At 36.0% G+C, this 17,480-nt stretch overlaps 1 protein-coding gene across 1 annotated transcript; it reads left to right on the top strand.

Annotated features, from left to right (window-relative positions):
- The first annotated feature begins 3,211 nt into the window (after positions 1-3,211).
- Positions 3,212-16,063, top strand: hadhab (hydroxyacyl-CoA dehydrogenase trifunctional multienzyme complex subunit alpha b). Its single transcript, XM_065288517.2, has 20 exons — positions 3,212-3,342; positions 4,163-4,204; positions 9,750-9,820; positions 9,912-10,045; positions 10,120-10,258; positions 10,563-10,682; positions 10,757-10,859; positions 10,953-11,075; positions 11,281-11,399; positions 11,486-11,542; positions 11,644-11,753; positions 11,866-12,000; positions 13,516-13,687; positions 13,767-13,853; positions 13,932-14,072; positions 14,343-14,411; positions 14,493-14,688; positions 14,782-14,896; positions 15,160-15,305; positions 15,423-16,063. The coding sequence occupies exons 1-20, from the start codon at positions 3,276-3,278 to the stop codon at positions 15,566-15,568; spliced, it is 2,292 nt and encodes a 763-aa protein (XP_065144589.1). The 5' UTR covers positions 3,212-3,275; the 3' UTR covers positions 15,569-16,063.
- Positions 16,064-17,480: the final 1,417 nt, after the last annotated feature.

Here is a 17,480-nt window from a genome sequence, read left to right as displayed (position 1 = left end):
TATGAAATATAGCAGTCAGAGGACGTCCGCTCATGCAAAATGACAGCTTGTTCCTTGCACAGCTGTACAAACACATCTTGTCTTGAATGGACCTTGGAACCAAAAGCACTCCCATGTATGAGTGCACAAACACTGTGATAAGTATTTCATGACTGATTTAAATTCTTTAATAGATTTTTACTCTTGTATGGTCGTGTGGAGGATCAGGGGATGTTTGTTGTGAAACAACAGTATTTGGATAAGGGGAACACAGTGTGGTTTGACTTAATGAGAGCTGTGTGATGCAATCAGCAAAGCAGTGTATGGGTCCCTGTTTCAAAACAATAGAGAATGGTTCTTATTCACTCATTGCACAGTCCTCAAATCAATTCTCTAGGATAAGAGACCTAAAGTGATGTCTGTTGTAACAATATTTAATTGACCATAATTGATAGTTATGCAGAAATCACTGTTTACATCTACAGTATAGATAGTATATTTACCTATAGACAAAAACAGGTTTGTATGATGGAACCATTTTACTTAATCCAATTGAACTAAGACTATGATTAGGAGGCTGTGGATTTCACCTTCTTCATCTGTGGTCCTGATGAGTTCATCATGTGAGAATAATCCCGTGTTCTCAAGGAACTGTTTACGAGTACAAGCTTGACAATGAGACCACTGTAGCGTACAAGAACAAACTGTAAAAAATATTAAATGACTAAATTATTGTTTATATACAAGTCTTAGGCTACCATGCTACCATTAGATTTGTTGTTTTTGCAATTGTATAGAGATCATATATTATTACATATCAGTCTCTTTATTAGAATACAACCAGAAAATACAGGAAATGTGTATGTGGTATTAAAAACAGTATAAAAGTATAAGCTGAAGTGTCAAGTATTTAGGGTTAACTCCCATTCCACTTGATCAATAGCAGGAAACTGCAGGATCTCTTAAACCTAAACGAAATCCTAATTTCTAATCGAAAGACTTCAGGACTTCAGTCTGAAGTCAGCAAAAAAAAAAAAAAATTGTTTCGTGTGTTTTCGTGCCAAGAGGGGTCACACTAAATACTGACTGATGCCTGAAGAAGACATTTAGTTCTGAAATTTGTTTTGTTTTTAATTTTGTGTACATATTTCCTGTATTTTCTGTTTGCATCTTAAAAAGAGGGAAAAATAAATATGGATAGAAATCGAACCATTGCTAAAACAACAAAGCTGGTCATGGTTGCACAGTACTGTAATTTACATTTTACATTTCATGTTAAATGTGCTTTAATGATTTTATTGCTATTATATTATGTACAATTGTAGGTTTATCATCAGGTTTGGCACCTTTTTTTAATAGGGGGTGGTTTCCCAGACACTGTTTAGATTAATCCAGGACTAGGCCTTAGTTTTATTAGGGTATTCAATTTGTAGTTTTTACAAACAAACCTTGCACACAAAAAAAACTGGTATACCTATTGAGACAAAACAGTGGCACTGATATGTTAAATGTCAGTACAAGATGTTTTTAAATTAAGGCAACTCAAAAATGCATTTTAGTCTGGAGCTATAGGATAAGCCCTGTCTGAGAAACTGCACCTAGATGTACTGTAATTGTTGCTTGTTTGCCATCTAGTGGATGTGCATTACATTGCGGGTTGTCAAACTGATTAAAGAGGACATTTCACAAGACTTTATTTAAGATGTAAAATAAATCTTTGCTGTCCACAGAGTATGTATGTCAAGTTCTAGATCAAAATACCATATATATAATTTATTATGACATGTTAAAATTGCCACAAAATTGCTCACAGATGTCATTTTAAATGCAAATTAGTTGTTCTATGCACTAAATGGCAGTAGCATTGTTGGATAGTGGAGATTAAGGGGCGGTATTATCCCTTTATGACATCACAAGGGGAGCCGAATTTCAATTTTTTTCACATGTTTACAGAGAATAGCTTACCAAAACAAAGTTACTGAGTTGTTCTTTTACACATTTTCTAGGTTGTTAGAAGCATGGGGGACCCAATTAATGCACTTAAACATGTAAAAAGTCAGATTTCATTTAAGAGAATTTCATTTACACAATTGCAATTGATTGCACTTATTCAATACATGATCAGAAATCACAGTATGCAATATAGATATGCATGCATACATTTTTTTATTTAGTGAAACCTAGAAATACATCTAACGTTTTATAGTAACGTTAATTTTGAATCCAAAGAAGGTATGCAATAAAAGAAATTCTGCATTTTTGCAATAAAATTATTAAGTTAATTAATTCATCATAGATCATTGATCATGTCCAACAACAACTTTGGGACACCCGTGTGGTGCATACATCAGAGAACAGTTTTTTTATATAATTTTAATATACAGAATACATAGAAGGCTTTATCACATTTATTAATAATATTAACATTAGTATAAGAATGCAAAGTCGGCAACACCAAAGCTCCAAAAATATAAAAAATGTTTATTCTTAAAAACTATTTCATGGCATATAGATTGATGTGCGTGCTTTTTCTTGCTTTTTTAATATTAACATTAGTAAATGCATTAACGAACTTTATATATGCATAAGCATTAGCTATTTAATTAACTATGTGAGCAATATAGTTTATTAATCTTATTAATAGCAGAAACTTATAATTTTTCATTTTATTTAATTGTGCATTACCCAGTTAACATCTACAACTTTTGATTTTAAAATGTATTAGTGGATACTTAAATAAACATGAACTAAGATAAATAAACGTTTAGATATATTGTTCCTTTTTACTTTATGTAAGTTACTACATAAAATGTACCAGAAATTCGACTTTATTGCTAATTCATTAACAAAATAAAATTGAAAGAAAATTTGTTATTGATCATTTCAACTTTGAAAAAAGGACAGATTTTCTGAACAATGCTTTCAGAAACATATTTATTCATATTATGGTGGTATCATCAGGTTTTACACAGCTGGTTGTTTTTATTATAGCTGTCTGGGACCTACAGTATCAAATACTAAGACTTTCTTAAATTAACCAGAAAAATTCTACTCAAATTGTAATACTAATTCTTAATTTGGTTAACTTACAAAACTATTTGTTTTAAATTAAAAAGCTACATTTTTACAACTGGACCCCACTGTACATTATATGGTTTATGCCAAAGATTAACATGTTACAGATTTATTTTACATAATTTTTATTTTCATCGGCTCTGATCAGCAGTGTAGTATAATATGGTCTCTTCCTCCTCCAGTCTTCCGCCTCCTGTCATTACACACATTGACCTCCAAACATGGCCGGCGTGCGAGCCCTGGGTTCCCTCTCCAGACTCACGAGCAGAAGATATGCTCTGTTTCCAGGTACTTTTGCACCTCCATATGTATTCCTAAATTGCTCCACAGTCCTATTTTATTCATATTTGACAATTACGAAAATATATCCCTCTTCATTGCAGCCCCAGTGTTATTTTACTTAAGTAGCTTAGCTCGATGGCTAAGAAACTCAAGGACTTGAGTCTTGAATATTTGTGATTTATCATAAAGTTTCCAGCGCGTGCAGATTACGATGTAGAAAATTCCGACAATTTTCGTGACGCGCGTGTTTGCTAATAATGTTAGTTTGGTGTTAAGTGCTCGTTTACTAGTAGCAGGACAGCTAATACTCACCAGCTTTGACATGCTGTTCCATTCAAAAGCTAATGGTGGTTACTCTCTTTCCAAATGTTTGAATAAATTGTTGATTTATAAATAAAGTTGATTTGAAAGTAATACCTGCAGAGTCTTACGTTTCCGGTTGAAATCTCGTATAAAGAGCTTTGTGTTCGGGATTGTTGCAATTTATTTACTTATATACTAAGGAATCAAATACATTTATAACTATTCTGGTTAAATTAAAGTCAATATTGTAATTTTCTTTTACAGCTTGATGATCTTTTTGTGTTCCCAATGATCTTGTTTGACATTATCTTTGTACTTGTAACAAGTGTAGGGTAATGGGAATCTAGGTGAAAGGTCACCCGTGTCCTTTATTGGCCTGTCTAAACTCCTTTATGTGTGTTGTTTATTTTTTAGTGTCTTTGTGACTGATCTGACCCTCACTTCATAGATTATATCTTACAATTCATTTCACCTGACTTCTCAGCAAATTTATTTAACACTATAAAACTTTATTCCACTAAAGGTGCAACCCGGAGATCGTTCAGAATTGCATCCTGTATGATGGGTAAAGTATATATTTTATTTATATATTCTGCATCCCAATTCACCTATGCCATTAAAGTATGCACTTTGTTATGGGAAAGTATATACGTTTGGGTGCGTAACAGAAGAGTATGCAAGTACAGAATATATAATTGCGTGAAAGAAGTGAACAATGTTGTCAAAATACAGCTTCTCCTTGCATTTCATGCTTTTTCTTGCATTTATTAATTTAGTGTAGTATCACTTAACTCTGACTTGCAATGAATTGTGGGTAATGTAAGTCATTCAATCCAGGTAATTTATAGATACTCATTTCAGCATACTTTACAACCATTTGGGTCATATAAATTCATAATGCTATTTAGGATGGATATAGACCAATTTCGTGTTTGCAAACAGAGATGACGTTTTTGTGGGCGGAGCCAAACTGGTTGCAGAAAGTGACTGCTCCGCAGTAGGGTTGTGAAGTGTTTTAGCATTAAACCGTGATTTTTATGGATCCGGTGTTCTGTCGAAGTCTGATTCCCCTATGTTTCCCTTTAGTGCAATGTTTCTTATAGCGTTTTAATCACGTTACGTTTATTTTTTAGATAGATAAAAAGTTTAAATGGCTTGGCTACTGATATGCATGTATGTAATGTATAGACGGGTTGCACGGCGACGTCACTAACTGGTTGCGCGCGCAACCGAGGGGCAGAAAGAAGAGTATGAAGGTATATTTGGTGCAAAACAACTCCACACCTGTGACAGTGGAATTTGTATTTGTAGAGATTATCCACACATGTGTATCAGTAAACTTGAAGTCGCAGAGGACGTGATGCAAACTTGTAGATTTTTTTTCTTTCCCTCAAATACAACAACAGTTACACATTCACAAATCCTTCAGTGCAGCTGCACAAATCCCATTTTACAAATCACAGATTAAGAAACTCACAAGTTCACATTTTTTGCTACAATTGATGCAGTAAATATGGTGCATAACCTACTTGAACGCCTGCATCAAATAATGTGAAGTCACACACAAATTTTGTACATTTGCAAAATCAGTTTGTGCTTCTGTGCGATGAGACTTGCATGTGTGTACAATTTATTTTTCACAAATATTTTTTTATTTTTTTTAATATTTTCTAGCCCAAACACAAGTACATAAATACAACTGCTTGAATCTGCTGCTACGAGTTTCAAATACTCTTTTTCGTGTGCTCTCTCTTCTGCACCAAATATCTCGAGATAAATGGTGCGAAAGTGATTTGTATACCTGTAGGCTTTGGCGAGCACTGTTCAGCACTGCCCACCAGGTGGCGCCCCAGACACTCACTGAAGCAGAGTTTATTAATTACCACCAATGTTTCAGCAAGGTAAATCATCTTTATCAAGGTATTATTTTCACCAAGTGGAGAACAATATAAATGGGAGTGCTAATTATACACACATGAAGGTAATTACATACAATACTCCAATGATTCATTAGTAAACAAAATATAAGTTTCATAAATTTCAAACCATCAATATAAGTAGATTAAAAAATACAAGCAGCAAATACACACATAGGCCTACATTTAAATAAGATACCAAATGATGTAAGTCCCATTCATTTTTAATATCATAAAACAAATTATTTTATTTTTCAGACTAATTTTTAATTCAAACAGGAGGTGGGGCCATGGAAAGAACGTTTGTGATTTCTTTTGCAAAATAACCTTTTTTTGAAGAAAAATATGTGTATTTAAATCATGCTTTTTCTTCTAATATACTAATTTGGATGATTATTTCTGTCTTTTTGAATCGGGTTACTGAACAACTAAATTCTTTTTATTATTATATAAACAGTTGTTCTGATTTCTTAACATTTACTTTGGATGCTAACCCAAATCAAATCAGCTTTTTAGACTTGTGGATAACTCATAATTGTTTATATAGGGATCCGATTAAAAAACCTACAGCTCGTAATACACTATTGAGAGTGGATTCTTATTGTCGTGAGCAGGGCCGTACGCAGGGTTTTATAAATACCGAGGTCCATATGTATTTTTTTAGGGCATGCACGCCAGGAAAAAAATTCTTATTTCTCTGCTCTACATATATGAATTATAACACATCAGAAAACCAAAGAATCGAATAACTATAGATTTCATACCATGTCAGTATGCGCAAGACTTGTGTTGTTTATTTGTAAGACATTGAAATAATTATGTTACCATCCTGGGCACTGTCAGTTAAGTAAACATAGGCTAACTGAATATAGGATCAGTTTAGTGAATTAACCAAAGGCTATCAAGAATTTGTTTATTGAATTCATTCACAATATGCACACACTTATTATACACTTAATATGCTGAAATACAACATCAATATTGCAGTGGCAGAACTAGAATTTTATAAATGGGGTGGCCAAGGCTACTTTAGGGGGTCCATATCCCATGAAAGAAAACGATATGTAATTATTATAATACATCACATTACCCCATATTAGATAAATATTCTTCTTGCCCTGAATTCATTACATGCATTATACTAACTGTAAGATACAAACATAATGCAAGGCTGAACTTGCATAATAAACCAATAATAAACCAACTTACTTCAAAGAGCAGAGCTCAACATTAAGGATTGTTGGCAAAAAAAGATATTTATTTAAAATTAAATATGGATTAATCTTTTTTACGAAGTTACAGTCAGGACCAGTGAGTGATTTTCTCTTCTTTTGTTATTTAAGTAACTTTAATGACTTCAACAGGTACTGTTTTTTAGACTTTAAGACAGAATGTAATAAAATGTTTACATTCGGAAGACATATTAAGACATAATCAGTAGTTTACTATGATACTCACTAAAACAGTCCGGACCTCAATGGTGGGTACGGCCAAGGTCAAGAGTCCTGTCTGTGTCTGCCCTATTTCCCTCTTGTTCCTTTGTTGCCCCGCCCCCTTTTTTGTTGCCATGGACATTAATTCATACTTCACCCACTGCCCATCTGTTTCCATAGTAATTAATTGTTTCTGTTCTGTCATTGGTTCTTGTCACGTTTAATTACCCTGCCTGTTGATTGCCTGTTTTTGTCAGCCGTTGTTTTATGTTGGTTGTTTCCTGTCATGTGTTACTGTTCGTGTTCTTGCCTGTGCTCCTGTACCTTTTTTGGATTTAATACACTTAAAAACTGCATTTGGATCCACTCATCTTGCCATGTCTTGCCTTCCTGTGACAGTTATCATCCGTTAACATTGAAGAAAAGTCTTCCTTAAGGTCAAATGTAATATTTAAAGTCTAAAATAATAATACCAAATGATTTTATTAAGAATCTTAATGATATGGAAATATCTTTGGGATTCACCCCCAAACAAATACAAACTTATTTATTTGATAACATGTCACTGTGGTAAATCATATGTAGGAAAAACAAATAGAGAGTATAAAACACACATTACAAAACATCAGAGTGCAATAATATGCAGAAATATGAACCTGCCATTAGCACTGCATTTTGTTGAACTGAATCATCCTTTTACTTCATTATTGTATATAGGAATTGAGAGGGGATTTCCATCTAGAAGGTGAGGTGAGTTTGACCAATTTTTACTTAGACAGAAGGCCTTTTAGGTATATTAAATGTGAACATTGGCACACATGGTTTAAAAGTGGATTTTGATTTGGGTTGTTTTTATAGGTATTATGATATTAAAAATGAATGGGACTTACATCATTTGGTATCTCATTTAAATGTAGGCCTATGTGTGTATTTGCTGCTTGTATTTTTTAATCTACTTATATTGATGGTTTGAAATTTATGGAACTTATATTTTGTTTACTAATGAATCATTGGATATTGTATGTAATTACCTTCATGTGTGTATAATTAGCACTCCCATTTATATTGTTCTCCACTTGGTAAAAATAATACCTTGATAAAGGCGATTTACTTTGCTGAAACATTGGTGGTAATTAATAAACTCTGCTTCAGTGAGTGTCGGGCGCCACCTGGTGGGCAGTGCTGAACAGTGCTCGCCAAAGCCTACAGGTATACAAATCACTTTCGCACCATTTATCTCGAGATATTTGGTGCAGAAGAGAGAGCACATGAAAAAGAGTATTTGAAACTCGTAGCAGCAGATTCAAGCAGTTGTATTTATGTACTTGTGTTTGGGCTAGAAAATATTAAAAAATAAAAAAAATATTTGTGAAAAATAAATTGTACACACATGCAAGTCTCATCGCACAGATGCACAAACTGATTTTGCAAATGTACAAAATTTGTGTGTGACTTCACATTATTTGATGCAGGCGTTCAAGTAGGTTATGCACCATATTTACTGCATCAATTGTAGCAAAAAATGTGAACTTGTGAGTTTCTTAATCTGTGATTTGTAAAATGGGATTTGTGCAGCTGCACTGAAGGATTTGTGAATGTGTAACTGTTGTGTTGTATTTGAGGGAAAGAAAAAAAATCTACAAGTTTGCATCACGTCCTCTGCGACTTCAAGTTTACTGATACACATGTGTGGATAATCTCTACAAATACAAATTCCACTGTCACAGGTGTGCAGTTGTTTTGCACCAAATATACCTTCATAGAAGAGACGTGCATTGTGTTGTATGCTAGTAGCGGTGTCTGTAAGTCAAAATGCCAAGGAATTTTTGCGTGGAAAATAGTACCAACAGAGTCAGTGCTGGGTGCCTGATGTTAACATACCAGTAGATGCGACTATTACGTTACTAGCATTATAATTATAAAATTATAATTCATACATGTATCACAGTAACACTGCAAAAATAAAGACAGAAAAACAGATACAACTAAAATCAAGTCTTATTTATGTACAAACATTAAAGAACGCTTCAATAATTAAGGTTGTTGCAGTAGCAGATCAGCTCACCAATCGGTCTTTCTGCCCCTTGGTTGCGCGCGCACCCTGCAATGTTTGTAAACTTGCAACCCCTCTATATGTATTGTTCTTTTTTGCTAAATCTATTATTTTTACAGTCTGAATCGCTAAAAGTACATGTAAAAGCAATACTATCATGTATTATATATAATAGCGTTTATTAAATATTTCATAATTTTCCTGTTTTCTATTATTTCTTCCTTAATAAATTATAATTGTAACGTGATAAAAACGCTATAGAAACACATGGAGGGAACAAACTTCGACAGAACACCGGACATCTTCTCTACTTATTTTCTATTCTAATTATTAAAAGATTTCCAGATGATTTCCTCGCTCCATTCTGTCCGTTAAAGGGCTTATTGTAATCATAAACACCTACGTTTATCTTCAAATGATGTCTTCGACGAAGGTATTCTATAAAAATGAAAGCCATCTTTTTGGCATTCTTATTCTGACACTTAACAGCACAACAGGACATTTTCTAGTGAGTTATCTTGCTCTTTTCACTCGTGTCTAATTCATTTCCACTGTTTTTCTGCAACCGCATTGCGCGCGCATCTTGCAGTGACGTAACTGTGACGTCTACTCTAAATTGGTCTATAGTATGTGAATTGGGACACAGGGATATTAATTAAAAATGTTTGAAGTTTTGATTTTAATGGCTCATTTTTAATATCTGTTCAGCTCGTACAAATGTAAATTATGAGGTCAAGGGAGATGTAGCTGTGGTTCGCATCAATGACCCACATTCAAAGGTAATGTAATCGCTGTAAACCATATATTTGTTCTTTTAAATTTATAGGTTACAAAATATGAGTATAACATTTTTTTTATTATAATTTCTAGGTGAATACATTGTCTGTTCAAATGCAAAATGAGCTGACAGAAGTCATGAATGAGATTTGGGCAAACAATGCCATCCAGAGCGCTGTACTCATCTCATCCAAACCTGGCTGTTTCATTGCAGGGGCAGACATCAAGTGAGTTTTTTTACTGTAAAAGATTACGGTATATCTTTACACTGCATTTTAAAAACATATCACCTTTTACTTAGCATGATTCAGGCCTGTAAGACTTCAGACGAGGTCTCCAAACTTTCTCAGGAAGGGCAGAAGATGTTTGAGAAGATTGAAAAGTCTCCTAAGCCCATTGTTGCTGCCATAAATGGATCATGCCTCGGCGGTGGCTTAGAGGTACTGTGTTCCTATTTCTTTGTTGACCATTTTCCCTTTTGCAGGAGCACAACTTTTAAAGGAATGTATAAACCCGCTCCGGTTGATGAACCGGCTGTGATGGTCTGGGCATTGTTTTTTGGGAAACCCTGAGGCAGGGTTGGAGGGGTGTACCTGGTTATTACCCTATATTATAGCAACCCTTTATAAGAAGTTTGTTTACAGCTACTTACAAATGACCACCCAGTTACATTTTAAATAAATTTAAATGCATTTTGGTGTCTCTACAGAATATAATAAACTAAATGTATGTTTTCTTTCATAGTTTGCCATTGCCTGTCAGTACAGAGTGGCTACCAAGAATAAGAAGACAGTTCTTGGTACCCCTGAGGTCATGCTCGGCCTTCTCCCTGGAGCTGGAGGAACCCAGAGACTCCCCAAAATGGTAGACACAAGCTTGGCAATAATTCTCTTGTTTGGTTTTTCTCAACATGCTCTCACACATTTGCCTTTATGTAGGTTGGTCTTCCCAGTGCCTTTGACATGATGCTGACAGGAAGGAACATCCGTGCGGATAAAGCCAAGAAAATGGGACTGGTTCACCAGCTGGTGGATACTCTTGGTACAGTTCCTTCTGTATAACATTTTGTTTTTTACATATTGATGTGATGTGTGAGGCAAAACATTGATGTGATGTTGATCAAATGAAACCCAGGGCCTGGAGTGAAGAGTCCTGAGGAGAGAACCATTGACTACTTGGAGGAAGTAGCTGTGGACTTTGCTCGTGGAATTGCTAACAAGAAAATTGCACTCACCAAAGAGAAAGGAACAATGCAGAGTAAGTATTTGCTAAGTTTAGACCAGATGTAGATTTAAACTGCATTAGTTCATTTCAATTCAAATGTATTTCTATACCGCTTTTGAGTATTTTGCACCTATATAATTCGCAGCTATATAAATTGACTTGATTTGTTATCTAAAATGGAGAATGTTCATGATTTTAATGCTTCAGTTTCCTTTAATTTCCTGTTATTTCCTAATAGAAATCCAAGACTATGTCATGAGCTTTCCATTTGTCAGGAAACAGATCTACAATACAGTTGAAAAGAAAGTCATGAAACAGACTAAAGGACTGTATCCTGCACCACTGAAAATAATTGAGGTATAAAAGCTTTAATTTGTTAGTAATAAAGCTTTATTCATTAAATGATTATTAATTTGTTCATATCTGCTTGTTTTGTCTCTCAGTGTGTGAAGACCGGCATAGAACAGGGCCCAACTGCAGGTTACCTGGCTGAGTCACAGGTGCTGTGAAAATGTTAAATATTATCTCCTTAAAAACAATCAAATAGTTGAACTTGAAAGAAACATTTGTTCATGTGCTGCTCTTTGTCTTGTATTTACAGAATTTCGGCAAGTTAGCCATGACCTCTGAGTCTAAAGCACTTATAGGCCTGTATCATGGTCAAGTCACATGCAAGAAAAATCGATTCGGAACCCCTGCAAAGGATGTGAAGTATGTACAGTATGTTCCCACACTAATGAGGATGTATACAATAGCTGAATAATTTTTGTTTAATTACTTAAAAATGGTGATTCACTTATTTAGCGATGACTTTGTTATGCAGAACACTTGCTGTCTTGGGAGCTGGGCTGATGGGGGCAGGTATCGCCCAAGTGACTATAGATAAAGGTGTTCATACCATTCTGAAAGATACCACATTGGAGGGACTTAATCGTGGACAGCAGCAGGTCTATAAGGGGTAAGTGTTAGAGGTCTCCATGGTTCCACTTAGATCCAAAAACCAGAGTTTTTACGTCTAAAAGTTTTACGTTTGCCTCGGACACAGGCCGGGGTGTATTATTTGCGGTCCCAGGTAATTTAAAATGAATGTTTTTTGCCGGACAGACCAGAGAATATCCAAACTTAGTTCAACTATCTTGCGTATGTGCATCAAGTCTTTTTCTAAGCCCCCTCTGTTTGCCAAGAGTGCTTGTGACATCGTGTGGGTGGCGGTTTTGCCATACAGACCTGTCAATCAATTTCGAATGCATATTTAGCAGTTACCTTGGTGTTGTCATCAGATAACAAATAAAAAATAAATAGAGCAGTGGGCCAAATTGGTTGCGAGGCCACCAGGGTTTTTTCTGTCTGACTGGTGCGTGCGAGCTACTGACTGCACACACGTCGGTGCCCTTTACTTTCGGGTCCAGTTGGGTTAAAAACCTAATGCTTAAAAAATATTTGAGTTTGATTAATTATATTTTTACACAAGCAACACACACATCTCTGCTACAAATGAACGTTTGCGGTTTGTTTCTAGTACTTACCATTCTTGGACAATTACACCAAACGTGACAGAAGTGCAAACGTTACAACTTACCCCATAGGTGGGGTTAATTGTAACAGGCAGGGGGTTAGTTGTAACACTTGCTAAAAATTACGTTTGCAGGCAAATATTTCAAGTGGATATTGTTTATATATCTGTCTATAATAGACAGCTATCCACGCTGTATTCATTCATCCAGCCCTTTTCTAACAATAGTTCAATTATAAATGGATACAAATGTCTGAATATGTGAGAAAAAACAGCACAATTATGACAAAACATTTTTTTTATTTGTGACCCGTCTGGAATAACCATACTACAGTTTCAAAATCAAATTCTGAGATAATGAGCATCAAAGTCTGATTGTAGTCATTTATTTCATTATGATTTCAAGCTTTGACGTGACCTTATTCAATCAATATTAAAGATATGAACAAAAATAAATTTTGACACACGATTTTTATAAGACAGGCACATTAATTTTGTTGGCAGCCAGCAATCATTCGTGTGTAGCCTATTTAAAACAACAGCAAGAATGATGTTAGCGTTAGCGTTTTCGTATCGTAAGTGTTGAGGGGTTAGTTGTAACACTGCGTTACAATTAACCCCGCTGGGTCAATATATTTTTAAGCCCACCAAAAAAGCTGCTAAGAGCTGCATACATATTTCAAAACGATGCTATGTTTTAGTCAACAAGACACTGATTTATATGACATAGCATTGGATTTGGTATCTTACACACCCAACTTAAAAAACGAAAAAACATATGATGAAAAAATGTACTTGCACTCGTTCATCAATAACTTAAGTACAAAAACATTATGCATTTCCAATAATTTGTGGGAGATCGTCTTTTGGCAGCGTTTGTCTGTGTTACAACAAACCCCACATTAGTTTTTGCCCCGCGCACCCCTATTTAATATGTTAATTATAAGTGTTCATTTTCAGGCTAAATGACAAAACTAAGAAGAGGAGTATAACGACATTTGAAAGGGACAGCATTCTGTCAAACCTCACGGGGCAGCTGGACTACAGCGGCTTTGCTAAAGCCGACATGATCATTGAAGCTGTTTTTGAAGACCTTAGCATCAAACACAAAGTCCTAAAAGAAGTTGAAGCAGTAAGTCAAGCACTCAAAAAAGGTCTCATAAATACAGGATATGCCTCTCTAAAAATGTTGTAACATTTTGTAATTGCAGGTCATTTCTCCTCACTGTATATTTGCAACAAACACATCTGCTTTACCAATTAAAGACATTGCCGCCGTAAGCAAGCGACCTGAAAAGGTAAGAAACTTTCATGTGCTTTGAGACAGCGTGAGGTGATTTGGGAGCCACTTAAAACTCTCAAGTGTTGTGTTTTAGGTCATTGGAATGCACTACTTCTCTCCAGTCGATAAGATGCAGCTGTTGGAGATCATCACAACTGATAAAACATCTAAGGACACTACTGCTTCAGCGGTGGCAGTCGGCCTGAAACAAGGCAAAGTCATTATCGTTGTTGGGGTGAGAGATGAATTGTCCTACCAGTAAAGTAATGGATCTCCATAGGGTCCATTAAAGGATAGTTAACCCAAAAATGAAAATTCTGTCATCATTTATTCACTCTCTTGTTGTTACAAACCTGTATAAAACCGACTTCCATTTTGACTTCCATAGTCAGAACAAAGAAATATATACAGGTTTGTAACAACATGAGAGTGAGGAAATGATGACACAATTTTTATTTTTGGGTGAACTATTCCTTTAAAACATGTTTGGGATGTTTATGTGCAGGATGGCCCAGGATTCTACACTACTAGATGTTTAGCTCCCATGTTAGCAGAGGCGGTGCGCGTACTTCAGGTTTGTGCATTATTCATCTCTCCAGTCTGTTCAAAAAATAAAGATTTGAGATACTAATTCATCTGAATTGCCTACATACAGGAAGGTGTAGACCCCAAAAAGCTGGACTCCCTGACCACAGGCTTTGGGTTCCCCGTGGGTGCAGCTACTCTGGCAGATGAAGTTGGCATCGATGTTGCAGCTCACGTTGCTGAAGATCTCGGCAAGGCCTTCGGCTCTAGATTTGGTGGCGGAAATATTAACGTTTTGAAGACCATGGTTGAGAAAGGATTTAAGGGTATATATTATTTGCAAGAATACTGTTCTTATTTGTTGTTGTTAATAGCATATTCAATAAAGTTGCTGTCTCTTTTCATGGTAATGCCGTTAGGTCGTAAATCAGGCAAGGGTTGCTACGTCTACCAGCCTGGGCGTAAAAGCAGAGACGTGAACCCAGACATTCTGGAGGTTTTGGAGGCTTACAAGTTAAAGCCAAATGCTGCAGTGTAAGTTGCCCCATCTGGCACGATAAGTGTTTTAATCAGGACAATTATGGGATAGTTACACTTTTGCAGGACTGCCGTGGGACTGCGGTATTCAAGCAATTGTGATAGGACAACAGAACCATTTATTGCATTGTTTTTCAGATCACTTTCTTGCACCGCACTATATGTTTTACACTAATTAGTGGGTCCTAACAAACCTCTCCAATGTATTGTACTGCTTTTTGCTTTTTTTGATACATGCATATAAATTTTTTTTTATCTAGTTCTTCAGACTCTGATGTGCAGTACAGATTGGTGTCTCGCTTTGTGAACGAGGCTGTTATGTGTCTACAAGAGGGAATCCTTGCCAATCCAGTGGAGGGTGACATTGGAGCCGTGTTTGGTCTTGGCTTTCCACCCTGTCTTGGAGGTGAGAAGAAAATCTACGTTTGAGAGATCCTTTATTCAATGGGTTACTGAATTTTTCTTTAAAATTTTTTGTAAGGCTAATAGGCAGTCACTTTAAAGCTTGTTGTTGTAAATGCAGGTCCCTTCAGATTTGTGGATAACTTTGGTGCAGACAAATTGGTGGAGAAAATGAGGAGGTACGAAGAGGTTTACGGAAACCAGTTTACTCCTTGCCAGCTTCTGCTCGATCACGCCAAGGATTCAAGCAAGAAATTTCATAAGTGACCTCAGCCCTCATGTGCCAGTAGTACTTCACAGAATTTGTGAGGTTTCTGAAATGTCTGTGAAAAGAAGCAATCCAGTTTGTGCACTTAGAGCACTGAATGTGTAATAAAGATATGCAGGGCCTTTTGGTCCTTACAAAGGAAGTGACATTACAACATGAAATAATTTCATTTCTCCCCCCATAAGTTGCCATGTACATGAATAATATTCAGATAGCTTTTTACTGAAACAAACTGTTTAGTTTTGGGGTTGCTTCTGTACATTAATTAAATATTTAGATATGTTTGTTTTCTAACAACAGTGTACAAATAAAATACACCAGGTGCATTCCAGTACAGCTTGGGCGTCAAGATCAAACCCTCACATTTTAGTCCAAAAGCACTTCTGTAAAATAATTTTAATGTTAGTAAGCTAGCTTTATTTTTGTGTTCCATCTGAACATCGAAAGTGGCCTCTGGGAAAAAATTCCTGTGAATAAATAAAATGTTAACAGATGCCTTTGGTAATGTGTGTTTTTGGGGTCTTAGTGTAATTATGTTTCACAAATATAACCTGAATGATTTTTGTTGTGACATTGAAATGCCCTAAAAATATTAAATTTGGTATTAAAGGGGAAATATAACGAAAATCTGCTTCCATGTTTAAGTGCTGTAATTGGGTCCCCAGTGTTTCTATAAACCTAGAACATTTGAAAAAGAACAACCCAGTAACTTAGTTTTGGTAAACCATTCTTTGCAAGCATGTGAAAAATAGGTCATTGAAATTTGTCTTCCTTTGTGATGTCAGAATTCAACTAATTTGCATTTAAAAGGACACACCTGCAAAGTGGCAAATTTAACATGCTAAAATAAATAAATAAATAAATCTACACTCACCTAAAGGATTATTAGGAACACCTGTTCAATTTCTTATTAATGCAATTATCTAATCAACCAATCACATGGTAGTTGCTTTAATGCATTTAGAGGTGTGGTCATGGTCAAGACAATCTCCTGAACTCCAAACTGAATGTCAGAATGGGAAATAAAGGGGCATGGTTGATGGTGCCAGACGGGCTGGTCTGAATATTTCACGATCTACTCAGTTACTGGGATTTTCACGGACAACCATTTCTAGGGTTTACAAAGAATGGTGTGAAAAGGGAAAAACATCCAGTATGCGGCAGTCCTGTGGGCGAAAATGCCTTGTTGATGCTAGAGGTCAGGGTATAATGGGCTGACTGATTCAAGCTGATAGAAAATCAACTTTGACTGAAATAACCACTCGTTACAACCGAGGTATGCAGCAAAGCATTTGTGAAGCCACAACGCGCACAATCTTGAGGCGAATGGGCTACAGCAGCAGAAGACCCCACCGGGTACCACTCATCTCCACTACAAATAGGAAAAAGAGGCTTCAATTTGCACAACCTCGCCAAATGGACAGTTGAAGACTGGAAAATGTTGCCTGGTCTGATGAGTCTCGAATTCTGTTGAGACATTCAGATGGTAGAGTTAGAATTTGGCGTAAACAGAATGAGAACGTGGATGCATCATGCCTTGTTACCACTGTGCAGGCTGGTGGTGTGGGGGATGTTTTTTGGCACACTATAGATCCCTTAGTGCCAATTGGGCATTGTTTAAATGCCATGGCCTACCTGAGCATTGTTTCTGACCATGTCCATCCCTTTATGACCACCATGGACCCATCATCTGATGGCTACTTCCAGTAGGATAATTCCCCATGTCACAAATCTCGAATCATTTCAAATTGGTTTCTTGAACATGACAATGAGTTCACTGTACTAAAATGGCCCACCAGACCAGATCTCAACCCAATATAGCATCTATGGGATGTGGTGGAACGGGAGCTTCATGCCCTGGATGTGCATTCCACAAATCTCCATTAACTGCAAGATGCTATCCTATCAATA

Source organism: Paramisgurnus dabryanus, chromosome 17, assembly GCF_030506205.2.
Source record: "Paramisgurnus dabryanus chromosome 17, PD_genome_1.1, whole genome shotgun sequence".
NCBI lineage: Eukaryota > Metazoa > Chordata > Actinopteri > Cypriniformes > Cobitidae > Paramisgurnus > Paramisgurnus dabryanus.
The sequence above is the reverse complement of the archived record's forward strand: the minus strand, read 5'-3'. Positions and strand labels throughout refer to the sequence as shown.

What these genes read in the sequence shown, in the direction of transcription:
- hadhab (XM_065288517.2), top strand. Translation starts at nt 3,276, where the DNA reads ATGGCCGGCGTGCGAGCCCTGGGTTCCCTCTCCAGACTCACGAGCAGA. An exon ending in TCAATGACCCACATTCAAAG is followed by an intron (nt 9,821 to 9,911) that starts GTAATGTAATCG and finishes TATAATTTCTAG; the next exon opens with GTGAATACATTGTCTGTTCA. An exon ending in TCCTAAAAGAAGTTGAAGCA is followed by an intron (nt 13,688 to 13,766) that starts GTAAGTCAAGCA and finishes TTGTAATTGCAG; the next exon opens with GTCATTTCTCCTCACTGTAT.